The sequence below is a fragment of the Oncorhynchus masou genome, chromosome 9 (assembly GCF_036934945.1).
Source record: "Oncorhynchus masou masou isolate Uvic2021 chromosome 9, UVic_Omas_1.1, whole genome shotgun sequence".
Classification (NCBI taxonomy): domain Eukaryota; kingdom Metazoa; phylum Chordata; class Actinopteri; order Salmoniformes; family Salmonidae; genus Oncorhynchus; species Oncorhynchus masou.
Genome location: NC_088220.1, coordinates 16939700 through 16954755, shown reverse-complemented (window position 1 = coordinate 16954755; position 15056 = coordinate 16939700). Strand labels below are relative to the sequence as shown.

The 15056-nt window shown below is 46.8% G+C and overlaps 1 protein-coding gene across 1 annotated transcript; it reads right to left on the bottom strand.

The window, feature by feature from the left end:
* Positions 1 to 2818: 2818 nt before the first annotated feature.
* Positions 2819 to 14455, bottom strand: LOC135544962 (potassium channel subfamily K member 4-like). Its single transcript, XM_064972646.1, has 6 exons — positions 14192 to 14455; positions 13343 to 13460; positions 12890 to 13050; positions 12363 to 12549; positions 12047 to 12183; positions 2819 to 3829 (listed from the first exon to the last, which is right to left on the bottom strand). The coding sequence occupies exons 1-6, from the start codon at positions 14378 to 14380 to the stop codon at positions 2819 to 2821; spliced, it is 1803 nt and encodes a 600-aa protein (XP_064828718.1). The 5' UTR covers positions 14381 to 14455.
* Between the last annotated feature and the right edge of the window lie 601 nt (positions 14456 to 15056).

Sequence of the window (15056 nt, the reverse complement as noted above, 5' to 3'; positions counted from 1 at the left end):
AGAGGAAGGAGTTGAAATGAGGCTGAGAGAAAGAGGAGAGAGGGAGAGAAGGGTCTGGGAGGGAGGGAGAGGAAGGAGTTGAAATGAGGCTGAGAGAAAGAGGAGAGAGGGAGAGAAGGGTCTGGGAGGGAGGGAGAGGAAGGAGTTGAAATGAGGCTGAGAGAAAGAGAAGAGAGGGAGAGAAGGGTCTGGGAGGGAGGGAGAGGAAGGAGTTGAAATGAGGCTGAGAGAAAGAGGAGAGAGGGAAAGAAGGGTCTGGGAGGGAGGGAGAGGAAGGAGTTGAAATGAGGCTGAGAGAAAGAGAAGCAGAGGGAGAGAAGGGTCTGGGAGGGAGGGAGAGGAAGGAGTTGAAATGAGGCTGAGAGAAAGAGGAGAGAGGGAAAGAAGGGTCTGGGAGGGAGGGAGAGGAAGGAGTTGAAATGAGGCTGAGAGAAAGAGGAGAGAGGGAAAGTGAAAGAAAGTAGGGTAGAGTGTGAGGTTGTGTGTCCAGGCAGTAGGGGCCTCCAGCCAGCTCTGCGGTCGAGGGCTGACATCCGCCGCCGTAAACAGGATGAGAAAGATTTCCAGACAGCAACCACTCACACCAAATTTAAACCCATTTGTGGTGGGAGCAGAGGAGAGAGGGAATAAAACAGAAAGAGGCTTTGAAGGGAGAGACGTGGGCTCATAGGCCCAATTTGGAACACATCAGCTTTGGGGGGGGGATAGCTATTTTGCAGCCTTAGCACATTTGTAACAATCAGGTCTGTTGTAATTGGGCTTTTCACAGCTATAACTACACGTATCTGTCATGTACATTTATGTCTTACTTGATTGCTGTTACTATATTCAACCTTCACTTGTCCCACATTAACACTCCTCTGGGTGTCTGAGTGTGTGTGTGTGTGTGTGTGTGTCTGACTCAGTGACATTGAGAGCATGTGTAGTGTGTGTGTGTCTGACTCAGTGACATTGAGAACATGTGTAGTGTGTGTGTGCTTTTGTAGTTTGTTGGCTGTGTGTGTGCTGTACACGTACGATCTGACATCCCTTCCACCCCACGTCTCCCCAAGGTCTCTCCATGTATTATGTCATCTCAGGTAGGTTTGAGGGGACTTCCCTTTATATTCCGAGAAACAGAATGCCGTCAAAACAAAATTCCACGAATTGAATCCCTTTTGAATCCCTTTGATATTTTAAAAAGGCCCAATGCAGCTGCTTTTCTCAATATCAAATCATTTCTGTGTAACAATTACGTACCTTATTGTGATTGTTGTCAATCAAAATGGTCAAAACGAAACACAGTTTTTTAGCAAAGAGCAAATTTCCTAGCAAGAATTTTGCTAGGACTGTCAGAGTGGTCTGAGTGGGGAGCCGTTAAACTAGCCGTTATTGGTAGAGAGGTTTGGAACTTTCTTATTGGTCTATTAACTAATATACCGACTGGTGTTGTCACCAAACAGGCCAAAACTCCATCCCACCAAAACAGGCACAAATGTCACATTTATTTTCAAACAGCTCTTACACTAAAAGGGCATTATCATCATGTTAGTGTGGAAATATCTATACAACTTTTTGGGAAGTTTCTATTCAATTGCCCCTGCCTGCTGCACACAACTTACATACCTAATCCAGTCAGTGAGGATTTACGGTTATTTAAGATGAAATTGTCAACCCTGTTACTTTATTTGGCACAAAGTATATATATATTTTTTAACCTCTTGAAAAATCATGTTTTTTTATTAAGTCAAACTCTGTACTTTTTATGACAATGTTAAAATGATGTAAAATAAAATGTTTTGCACCAAATTACACTTCCCCAAAGGGATTCCTGTTGTGGAATGGTCCTTATTCAACCAGAGCACTATATATCCCATATATATATATATATCTATTTACCTTTATTCAACCAGAGCACTATATATCCCATATATATATTTTTTATTTAACCAGGCAAGTCAGTTAAGAACAAATTCTTATTTTCAATGACGGCCTGGGAACAGTGGGTTAACTGCCTGTTCAGGGGCAGAACGACAGATTTGTACCTTGTCAGCTCGGGGGTTTGAACTCGCAACCTTCCGGCTACTAGTCCAACGCTAACCACTAGGCTACACTGCCGCTGAAGGACACTGGGATATACAGAGGAATGGATGTCTGAAGCCAGATCTAACATGGTTATTCAAAAAAGTCATTTAGTCAGTGATTTAAAAACCATGGCTGAGGTTTGGGCTGAGCTCCAGTAGTGGACAGCACAGCAGGCTACACCTTCGCAGATGAGATGTTGTACTACACTTACCAGCCAGGAGATGGTGCTATTTCTCAACCTCTGACTTGACTGAGTTTAGACAGTTTATATATATATTCTATATCTGTGCTGCTGAATACATGCATTAGTTTTCATACAAATATATCTCAATGGTGACTATGGTCCTGAGTCAGTGAGATCTAGTATATTATTGGCCTTTATCCCCAGTAAAAAATATAAGTACATCTGAGCTTTGAGGTCTGCTTCTCCTGTGAACACTAGTAATAAAGACCAGCCTTACTCTCCCCCTTCATGACCTGTGCCTATCAGACTGTTCATCAGTCTCTAAGATGGGAGAGATGGGGTTGGTTAGATAGGGACTGCATGTCACTGTGTCAGTCTCTAAGATGGGAGAGATGGGGTTGGGTGGGGGGGTTAGATGGGGACTGCATGTCACTGTGTCAGTCTCTGAGATGGGAGAGATGGGGGAGGTGTCGGGGGGTTGGAGGGGGACTGCATGTCACTGTGTCAGTCTCTGAGATGGGAGAGAGGGGGAGGTGTCGGGGGGTTGGAGGGGGGCTGCATGTCACTGTGTCAGTCTCTGAGATGGGAGAGAGGGGGAGGTGTCGGGGGGTTGGAGGGGGGCTGCATGTCACTGTCCCTCTCCTTCAGGGTGCTCCGGTGGGGCAGCTGCCTCCTTATGCTCCTCCTGCAGGGCTTACGGGGGCGAGGACTGACAGCCCCCTCAACCGGCTGGTTCCTGTCACTCAACGTGTCCGACGACTCGTCAATGTAGGCCAAGTTCTCCCCGAAGAAATCTAGCATTTTGCAGCCTGGTGGGTTGGGCATGGGGAGCGGCATGGGTTTCACAGAGAATATGGGCGACATGGGGATGGGCTTGGTGGGGTTGTGGGACTTGGGGAGCTGCTGGAGAGGCACAGGGAACCGGACATCCTCCTGGAAAAATACCTGTCTGGATCCTCCCTGTCTTCCCCTCTCCCCAGTACAGAGAGACCCACTGGCGTCAAAACTGGCAAAAGTTATCCCCTGCCCTGGTGTACACATGTCAGAGGTGTGAGAGTCAGAGGAGGAGACTTCTGATCTGGAGTCAGACTCTGGAGACTCGGACAGCGACTTAGACTCAAACGCAGACTCCCCTTGCAGCATCATCATAGCAACAGGATCACGGTCATAATCTAACTCCATCACAGAGCGCGCCGCAGGCATCGACAGCGACCTCACCAACGTCCGGCCCAACGACCTGCCCTCTGACCTCGCACTGACTCTGGAATCCACCCCTGGTACTAACCTCGTCCCCTCATTCCTAACCTCGCCCCCCCCTAACCTCACAACCTCCAGACGGGTCATGGAGCGGGTATGGGAGACCCACCTATTGGGCAGATGTCCGTTCTCCCCTATAGCGCCCTGCCTGCCGCGGTGCCCCAGCGCCCCCCTGCGGACCCGCCGCCGGGTGCTGCGTTTCCAGCGGCGCCGCTGCAGCAGGAAGGGGTCGTTGAGGTCCAGAGGGTTGGGGATCCGGAAGTCCATGGACATATTCTGGATGTTCTGGGTCCAGTCTGTAGCATGGGCCCTCAACTCCTCCATCTGAGAGACAGGGGGAGACGGGAAAAGGGTGAGAGGCAACGAGAGGTGTGAGAGAGCAACGAGAGGTGTGAGAGGCAACGAGAGGTGTGAGAGAGAGAGAGAGAGAGGCAACGAGAGGTGTGAGAGAGAGAGGGGCAACGAGAGGTGTGTGAGAGAGAGGGAGAGAGAGAGAGAGAGGCAACGAGAGGTGTGAGAGAGAGAGGGGCAACGAGAGGTGTGTGAGAGAGAGAGAGAGAGAGAGAGGCAACGAGAGGTGTGAGAGAGAGAGAGGCAATGAGAGGTGTGAGAGAGAGAGGCAACGAGAGGTGTGAGAGAGAGAGAGAGCAACGAGAGGTGTGAGAGAGAGAGAGAGAGAGAGAGAGAGAGGCAACGAGAGGTGTGAGAGAGAGAGAGGCAACGAGAGGTGTGTGTGAGAGAGAGAGAGAGAGAGAGAGAGAGAGGCAAAGAGAGGTGTGAGAGAGAGAGGCAACGAGAGGTGTGAGAGAGGCAAAGAGAGGTGTGAGAGAGGCAACGAGAGGTGTGAGAGAGAGAGGCAACGAGAGGTGTGAGAGAGAGAGAGGCAACGAGAGGTGTGAGAGAGAGAGGCAACGAGAGAGAGAGGCAACGAGAGGTGTGAGAGAGAGAGGGGCAACGAGAGGTGTGTGAGAGAGAGGGAGAGAGAGAGGCAACGAGAGGTGTGAGAGAGAGAGAGAGGCAAAGAGAGGTGTGTGAGAGAGACACAGCTGCATGTGAGCGCCCACGTTTTTCAGCATGTTTTTACTAAAAGGTAGATTTAGAGTTAGATAAACATAGACATATACAGGATACTACCCTCCACAACATAACCTTCACTCCAAATCAAAACTCCTAACCTACAAACTGGTTTTGGATGGAATTACCTGGAAGGATTCATACTACCGAAGATGATTATTTCCAAGCTATACAGCAAATGCTCTGGAAAACAAACAGAAACCTGAAAACACCATCCAACCTGGAACTGAGGGTCATGTTTAGTCTGAAGCTACTTTTTATTTTCAAAAGCCAAAAAGAAAAATACATTACAATGATAGCATTCAGTCCTTATAAAGTAAAATCTAAGTTAAGGCTACCAAGCTTGCTAGGACAGAACAGATACAACTTCAATTAGCACTGAGGTGTGAAGTGAAAGGTATCAAAGGTCTTGAGCCCAACAATGGCAGGAGAGTCGCACAGCCTACCCACCCAAAGGCAGAGGCCTTAGAAGCCCCCTCCCGCTGCTCAGAGGTAATTACAATACAGTACCCTCCGTACGTAAAAAATGATAAGGCACGAAAAGAGTACAAAATGAAGCTCCTTATGGAAAATCAAGCAACACTTTTTGCTGACTATTATAAAAATGGGAATATAAGCAACTTAATCTTCCACACAGACCATCCGGTGCTGTATTAACACACTGCCCCTCTGTTAAGAAGGGGGGGGGGGTTAGCGATGGGTGGAAACTCAGGATATTAGACAATGAAGACTGAGTCAACCAATGTGAATTTTTACTGTTCCAGATTTGTACAGTAATGGTACAGGGCAAACAATTTCAGCTGGACTTTCACATCAAAGAGATATCTTATCCTGCTGAGCTCTCTCTTGAGAAAGATACCCCGAGCATGTCAGACCAGACCTCTTCATTATACAACCCCACAGATGAGCAACCCGTAAAGGTTGACAGGAAAGTCAACCTCCCAGCACAGAGTACTAGTCCATTACATTACATTTAAGTCATTTAGCAGACGCTCTTATCCAGAGCGACTTACAAATTGGTGAATTCACCTTCTGACATCCAGTGGAACAGCCACTTTACAATAGTGCATCTAAAAGTTAAGACCCTTGTTGAAGTTAAGGATAAATTCACCCAGCTGGAGGTAAGGCAGGTGGAGCTGGAACACACTCCAGTCAGCACAACAACAACAAAATAGTCCAGCTCAACACCTCCTCAACCAGACACGGGGAGCTGGAGGTGGAGAGAGACATCTGCACTCTGGACTGTGGTGAGACAACATGAACAGGAGAAAGAGCAGGAGCAGAACATAGCACTAGGAGAGAACCAGAATGTTGGAGGAGAGGGTGAGGGTGATGGCGTGTGACAGAGAACAACCCATTAAAGGAGGTGGCCCCCCAGCAGAGAAGACAGCAAACAGGAAATATATACAAGAAAATAAACATTTTCTGAAACAGTGCCTAAACTCTGGTGTCCAAACACCCAGCGCGCCCTAGACCAACTAGAGTCACCCAGTCACATAATACACAAAGACCTGAGAACACAGCAGGAAAGGGTGGCTACAGCCCTCAAGGGAGTGATTAAAAAACGTATTCTGCTTTCCAACGCACAAGTAGCCATCTCCACCTTGCTACCATACAGCAGGTACACGTAAGTACTTCCCATGACTGTGCATCAAAACCAAATGTTTACCTGCCCACCACTCCACCGTGGAATTGAACAGCCTTTATGACCAGGTCCACCTATACAAGGCAGCCCATCTTCGCCCGGACCCTAAAAGACATCGCCCTCAAACACAGCCCTAACCCTTCACACAGGAGCAACAGATCAATACACACTCCCTATTCCCCCACCAGAAAACACCATCATGTAATGAAGACATCTTCTCCATCCTGGAAGGGGAAATCAATCATTTTCAGGCCCAGGAACATGTACTAGTCTGTGGCAACCCATTGTAAATGCCAGAACTGGACAAGAACCTGACACCCTCAGCACACAGGTGAACAAACACCTACCTGGAGGTGACAGCATTCCCTCCCCCATGTGTCCCCCTATACACAACTATGACAACATAACCACCAAAAATGGGTCACAACTCCTGCAGCTCACTCTAGTCAATGGTAGGCTTTGAGGGGACTCCTATGGTAGGTACACCTATAGCTCATCTCTTGGCAGTAGTACTGTACACTACTTTATCACTGACCTCAACACAGAGTCTCTCAGCATGTTCACAGTCAGCCCGCTGACAACCCTATCAGATCACAGCAAAATCACAGTCTACTTGAACAGAGCAACACTCAATCATGAGGCATCAAAGCCAAAATAATCTAACCACTTCTGGGAAAATTGGAACACACGAAACAAACAACACGAAAAGTTATCTATCCAGAATGGAGATGTATGGATAAACCACTTCTCCAATCTTTTTGGCTCTATAACAAAGAACAAACAGCAAAAACAGATACATGATCAATTACATGTCTTAGAATAATCGATTAAAGACTACCAGAACCCACTGGATTATCCAATGACATTGAATGAACTACAGGACAAAATACAAACCCTCCAACCCAAAAAAGCCTGTGGTTTTGATGGTATCCTACATAAAATGATAAAATATACAGACCACAAATTCCAATTGGCTATACTTAAACTTTTTAACATCATTCTCAGCTCTGGCATCTTCTCCAATATTTGGAATCAAGGACTGATCACCCCAAACCACAAAAGTGGAGACAAATTTGACCCCAATAACTACCGTGGGATATGCGTCAACAGCAACCTTGAGAAAATCCTGTGTATTATCATTAACAGCAGACTTGTGAAAGCAATGTACTGAGCAAATGTCAAATTGTCTATTAACCAAATTACCAGACAGACCACGTATTCCTCCTGCACACAATAATTTACAAACAAACCAAAACAAAGACAAAGTCTTCTTGTGCTTTGTTGAATTCAAACAAGCTTTTGACTCAACTTGGCATGAAGGTCTGCTATACAACTTGGCATGAAGGTTTGCTATACAACTTGGCATGAAGGTCTGCTATACAACTTGGCATGAAGGTTTGCTATACAACTTGGCATGAAGGTCTGCTATACAACTTGGCATGAGGGTCTGCTATACAACTTGGCATGAGGGTCTGCTATACAACTTGGCATGAAGGTTTGCTATACAACTTGGCATGAAGGTCTGCTATACAACTTGGCATGAAGGTCTGCTATACAACTTGGCATGAAGGTTTGCTATACAACTTGGCATGAGGGTCTGCTATACAACTTGGCATGAGGGTCTGCTATACAACTTGGCATGAGGGTCTGCTATACAACTTGGCATGAGGGTCTGCTATACAACTTGGCATGAGGGTCTGCTATACAACTTGGCATGAAGGTTTGCTATACAACTTGGCATGAAGGTCTGCTATACAACTTGGCATGAGGGTCTGCTATACAACTTGGCATGAGGGTCTGCTATACAACTTGGCATGAGGGTGCTATACAACTTGCTATACAACTTGGCATGAGGGTCTGCTATACAACTTGGCATGAGGGTCTGCTATACAACTTGGCATGAAGGTCTGCTATACAACTTGGCATGAAGGTCTGCTATACAACTTGGCATGAAGGTCTGCTATACAACTTGGCATGAAGGTCTGCTATACAACTTGGCATGAGGGTCTGCTATACAACTTGGCATGAAGGTCTGCTATACAACTTGGCATGAAGGTCTGCTATACAAACTGATGGAAAGTGGTGTTGGGGGAAAAACATACATGACAAAATCTATGTACACAAACAACAAGGGTGCTGTTAAAACTGGCACACAAAAAACACCCACTTCAACATATATATCAACAGATTGGCAAAGGCACTATAACAGTCTGCAGCACCCAGCCTCACCCTACTAGAATCTGAAGTCAAATGGACTGTTTGCTGATGATCTGGTGCTTCTGTCCCCAACCAAGGAGGGCCTATAGCAGCACCTAGATCTTCTGCAAAGATTCTGTCAGACCTGGGCCCTGACAGTAAATCTCAGTAAGCCAAAATGAATGGTGTTCCAAAAAAGGTCCAGTCACCAGGACCACAATACATATTCCATCTAAACACCGTTGCCCGAGAGCACACAAAAAAACTGTACATACCTCGGCTTAAACATCAGTTAACTTCCACAAAGCTGTGAACGATCTGAGAGACAAGAAGGGCCTTCTATGCCATCAAAAGGAACATAAAATTCAACATACCAATTAGGATCTGGCAAAAAATACTTGAACCAGTTATAGAACCCATTGCCCTTTATGGTTGTGAGGTCTACAGTCCGCTCACCAACCAAGAATTCACCAAATGGAACAAACACGAAATTGAGACGGCATGCAGAATTCTGCAAAAATATCCTTTGTTTACAAGAATTATACCGATACCCGCTTATTATCAAAATCCAGAAAAGAGACGTTAAATTCAACAACCACCTAAAAGGAAGCGATTCCCAAACCTTCCATAACAAAGCCATCACCTACAGAGAAATGAACCTAGAGAAGAGTCCCCTAAGCAAGCTGGCCCTGGGGCTCAAGAGTGGTGCAGCGGTCTAAAGCACTGCATCTCAGTGCAAGAGGCATCACTACAGTCCCTGGTGCAAATCCAGGCTGTATCACAGACCCCACACAGCCCCAGGACAGCAACACAATTAGACCCAACCAAACCATGAGAAAATGAAAAGACACATTGGAAAGAATTAACAAAAAAACTAGAATGCTATTTGGCCCTAAACAGAGAGGAGACAGGTGGCGTGGCGAGAATCTGTCTCCTCGCCACGCGCTCTCACCACTGGTGTCCCCCAGGGCTCTGTTCTAGGCCCTCTCCTATTCTCGCTATACACCAAGTCACTTGGCTCTGTCATAACCTCACATGGTCTCTCCTATCATTGCTATGCAGACGACACACAATTAATCTTCTCCTTTCCCCCTTCTGATGACCAGGTGGCGAGAATCGCATCTCTGCATGTCTGGCAGACATATCAGTGTGGATGACGGATCACCACCTCAAGCTGAACCTCGGCAAGACGGAGCTGCTCTTCCTCCCGGGGAAGGACTGCCCGTTCCATGATCTCGCCATCACGGTTGACAACTCCATTGTGTCCTCCTCCCAGAGCGCTAAGAACCTTGGCGTGATCCTGGACAACACCCTGTCGTTCTCAACCAACATCATGGCGGTGGCCCGTTCCTGTAGGTTCATGCTCTACAACATCCGCAGAGTACGACCCTGCCTCACACAGGAAGCGGCGCAGGTCCTAATCCAGGCACTTGTCATCTCCCGTCTGGATTACTGCAACTCGCTGTTGGCTGGGCTCCCTGCCTGTGCCATTAAACCCCTACAACTCATCCAGAACGCCGCAGCCCGTCTGGTGTTCAACCTTCCCAAGTTCTCTCACGTCACCCCGCTCCTCCGCTCTCTCCACTGGCTTCCAGTTGAAGCTCGCATCCGCTACAAGACCATGGTGCTTGCCTACGGAGCTGTGAGGGGAACGGCACCGCAGTACCTCCAGGCTCTGATCAGGCCCTACACCCAAGCAAGGGCACTGCGTTCATCCACCTCTGGCCTGCTCGCCTCCCTACCACTGAGGAAGTACAGTTCCCGCTCAGCCCAGTCAAAACTGTTCGCTGCTCTGGCCCCCCAATGGTGGAACAAACTCCCTCACGACGCCAGGACAGCGGAGTCAATCACCACCTTCCGGAGACACCTGAAACCCCACCTCTTCAAGGAATACCTAGGATAGGATAAGTAATCCTTCTCACCCCCCCTCCCCCTCCCCCTCAATGATTTAGATGCACTATTGTAAAGTGGCTGTTCCACTGGATGTCAGAAGGTGAATTCACCAATTTGTAAGTCGCTCTGGATAAGAGCGTCTGCTAAATGACCTAAATGTAAATGTAAATGTAAAGGAGACAGTGGAAGAATACCTGACCACTGTGACTGACCCAAAATTAAGGAAAGCTTTGACTATTTACAGACTATTGAGAAAGGTCACCATGGGCAGACCTGGCTCTCAAGAGTGGTGCAGCGCTCTAAAGCAATGCATCTCAGTCCAAGAGGTGTCACTACAGTCCCTGGTTCAAATCCAGGCTGTATCACATCCGGCTGTGATTGGGAGTCTCATAGGGCGGCACATAATTGGCCCAGCGTCGTCCAGGTTTGGCCGGGGTAAGCAGTCATTGTAAATAAGAATTTGTTCTTAACCAACTTGCCTAGTTAAATAAATATATTACAAAAATAAAATAAAAAGAGAGTAGACAGGCTATGTGCTCACTGCCCACAAAATGTGGTGGAAACTGAGCTGCACTTCCTACCCTCCTGCCAAATGTATGACCATATTAGAGACACATATTTCCCTCAGATTACACAGACACAAAGAATTTGAAAACAAATCTAATTTTAATAAACTCCCATATCTGTTGTGTAAAATACCACAGTGTGCAATCACAGCAGCAAGATTTGTGACCTTTTGCCACAGAATAACAAACACCATTGTAAATACAACCTATATTTGTTTATTTTCCCTTTTGTACTTTAACTAATTTGCAACACTGTATAAACATGATATTACATTTGACATGTCTATTATTTTGGAACTTGTTTGAGTAATATTTACTGTTCACATTGTTTATTTCACTTTTGTTTATCCATTTCACTTGCTTTGGCAATGTATACATATGTTTCCCATGCCAATAAAACCCCTTGAATTGAATTTAGAGAGAGAGAAAGGTGAGAGAGAGAGAAAGGTGAGAGAGAGAGAAAGGTGAGAGAGAGAGAGAGAGAGAGAAGGTGGGAGAGAGAGAGAGAAAGGTGGGAGAGAGAGAGAGAAAGGTGAGAGAGAGAGGGGTGTGAGAGAGAGAGAGAAAGGTGAGAGAGAGAGAGAGAGAGAGAGAGAAAGGTGAGAGAGAGAGAAAAGGTGAGAGAGAGAAAGGTGAGAGAGAGAGAGAAAGGTGGGAGAGAGAGAGAGAGAGAGAAAGGTGAGAGAGAGAGAAAGGTGAGAGAGAGAGAGAGAGAAAGGTGAGATCGAGAGAGAGAGAGAGAGAGAGAGAGAAAGGTGAGAGAGAGAGAAAGGTGAGAGAGAGCGAGAGAGGTGAGAGAGAGAGAAAAGAGAGAGAGAGAAAGGTGAGAGAGAGAAAGGTGAGAGAGAGATGGCACAGTGTGCCATCAGAGCAGCAAGATTTGTGACCTGTTGCCACGAGAAAAGGGGGTAGAGAGGGGTGAGAGAGAGAGAGAGGTGAGTGAGAGAGAGGGGAGAGAGAGAGAGAGAGAGGGGTGAGAGAGGTGAGAGAGAGAGAGAGAGAGAGAGGTGAGAGAGAGAGGTGAGAGAGAGTGAAAGAAACCCAGAGACAGAGAGAAAGACAGAGGGATAAAGGATAAGTAAATATTGACAGTTAAAATCCAAAGTGCCCCCAATAAATCCTTGTCCAGCCCTTCACTTGGTTTGTGTCCCACTCACTACCACTCACCTCAGCACGTGTTTTCTTGGACAGCACCCGCAGCCAGTTCCCGATCATGGTGAGTATGGAGGCAAAGTAAGCCAGGCCAAACACTATCCAGAGCCACACCAGGGGCTTAAACAGATCTCCGTCCCGCCGGTTAGCACCTACGCACAGGGACATTTACGCATTGATGCATGCACGTGCACACACAAACAAGGGACCTTCGATAGGTACCCATGAAATATGATTTGTATCTTTCATAGCGTGTATCCTGAAAGGGATGTGTAGAGTATGTACTCTCCAGATTCTATACTGTCCAAAGTGTGTACAGTTCACTTCACACCTGCTACGTAGTCTCCAAAGCCGACCGTGGTGAGGGTGATGACCACAAAGTAGAGCGCCTCCAGAAAGGACCAGTCCTCCACTTCCTTAAACACCAGCGTTGGCACGGCGAGGAAGATCAGACAGCCAATCAGGATGGACAGAACAGCAGACATGATCCGTACATAGGTGGGACTGACCCGCCGCTTCTGAGAGAGGGGCAGAGAGAGAGAGGGACACAAAATAAGGGAAAGAGTGAGGTGGATGGAGAGGGTAAGATCTTCCTCAAGACTCTAATAATGTGCCTTTTCTTTGATAAACAGTAATACAAAAAAATTATTGCAGAGTTTCATTGGGAAGTAGCTAACAACTGACTGAATGTCAGATTCTATTCTACTTGTGTGTAAACATGTTTCAAGTGCTAGAGTCCAAGACGGCAGCCTCTTCTGTTTACAGCACAGTGACATCACTTAAGCAGCCCCTGAGATAGACAAGTACAATGAGATGACATCCTAAGAATGAAGCAGCCCCGAGACAAGACAGTCTAACCAGGAAGAGCGTCTCCATCTTCCACACGGCCTTCCTCAGCCCCGTCCCCATGTGGTCCCCGACACCAGCCAGCAGGAAACCAAACATAGGGATCCCTACCAGGGCATAGCACACGCAGAACAGCTGGCCCCATTTGGTCCTGGGAGAAAGGTTACCAAACCCTGAGGACAAAGGGAAACCATACACATTCACCTATCTGTTAATCTATATCAGTTTTTTTTAATCAATTTCACCAGCAATCCACTGGGCACAGACGTCAATTCAACGTCTATTCTATTTTGGTTCAACGTATTTTCATTGAAACAACGTTGATTCAACCAGCGTGTGCTCTTAAGGTTTACTGTATTTTCCAAGATGGGATTATTTATTTTCTGTCAAATTCCAAATGCACATCTGGCTGAATAGGTCGTTACCAAAGGGTTTGCAGGAGGGAAAAAATGAACAAAGGCTCACCAATGGTGGTGATGATGGTACCACAGAAGAAGAAGGCACTGGCCAGGTCCCACCTGCTAGTGAAGTTGGTGGAGCTGTGTTTTACGTCCAGGCCTGCCTCCACCGCCTTCACCACACTCTGACAATACAGAGACAGAACAGAGGTTGGCTTTATCTACACCTGCTCATTACCCGTCTTAGGCTGGGTCTACACCTGCTCATTACCCGTTTTAGGCTGGGTCTACACCTACTCATTACCCGTCTTAGGCTGGGTCTACACCTGCTCATTAGCCGTCTTAGGCTGGGTCTACACCTGCTCATTACCCGTCTTAGGCTGGGTCTACACCTGCTCATTAGCCGTCTTAGGCTGGGTCTACACCTGCTCATTACCCGTCTTAGGCTGGGTCTACACCTGCTCATTACCCGTCTTAGGCTGGGTCTACACCTGCTCATTACCCGTCTTAGGCTGGGTCTACACCTGCTCATTACCCGTCTTAGGCTGGGTCTACATCTGGGGTGTGTTCTTTTTAGGATTTTAGTTTTTGATCAAAAAAGACTAAAATCACCAGGAAGTCTGCTAAGTATTCAACAAAAATTTTTTTTTTAAAGAACTGACGTGATCGTGTAATGTAATTTTCAAAGACCTTTTGGTGCTTAGTTGTGGTTAATTTACAAATGACCATCCTCGTCGACAAAAGTTGTCCTGTTGCTGAATCTCGTTGCCTACCCCTGGCTACACTTTCTCAGGTGGGGCTCGACACCGATCTTAGTCTGTTTAGATTCTTCTCAGATGTGTTTTAAACTCATCTTTCTATTCAAGTGTATGCTTTCCCGGTCTGTGAAATGTGTGTGTGCTATGGTGTGGGTTACCTTTATGAGGTCGCTGAGGTTCTGTGCAGTGACACATGAGTGGTTTCCGAGGAAGTCACGTGTGGTGCAGAGCAGCTTCTCGTGCTCCTTGCTCTCCTTGGGGCTTTCCAAGTTCCGGAACACCAACGCCCCCATCACCAGGTACAGCATGACCCCCGCCAGCAGGGCCAGCAGGGTGGGGCAGCGCATTGCCCCGAACTCACCCCCCACACCACAGGGGTCAGGGCTTAGGGTTCGCCAGAATCTGCTCTACGACCTCTTCCACGATACACACGGTGGCACAGCTAGACACACAGGCACCATTCTTAGAACTGTATGTGTGTATGGGCTTTTGCTATTATTGTGGGGACCAGAAGTCCCCACAAGGATAGTAAAACAAGGAACATTCAGACAAGTGGGGACATTTCGCCGGTCCCCACAAGGAAATAGGCTATTTTAGGGGTTAGGATTATGAATAGAATTAGGGTTACGTTCAGGTAAAATAGGATTTTGAATGTGTGTTAGTGCTGAGCGATTAACCGAAATTACCAACATCCGTTCAATTATTTGAATTCCATTTCATAATTTTTCCCCCCCCTGCGAGCTCGTTCGATATGCAGTTTCTGAAGAGATAAATCAGATCAAGCCTGAACTGTGTGATGTACACTGAACGAAAATATAAACGCAACATGTAGTGTTGGTCACATGTTTCATGAACTGAAATAAAAGATACCAGAAATGTTCCATGTGCACAAAAAGGTTATTTATCTCAGATTATGTTCACATTCCTGTTAGTGAGCATTTCTCCTTTGCCAAGATAATCCATTCACTTGACAGGCATATCAAGAAGCTGATTAAACAGCATGACCTTGTACTGGGGACAATA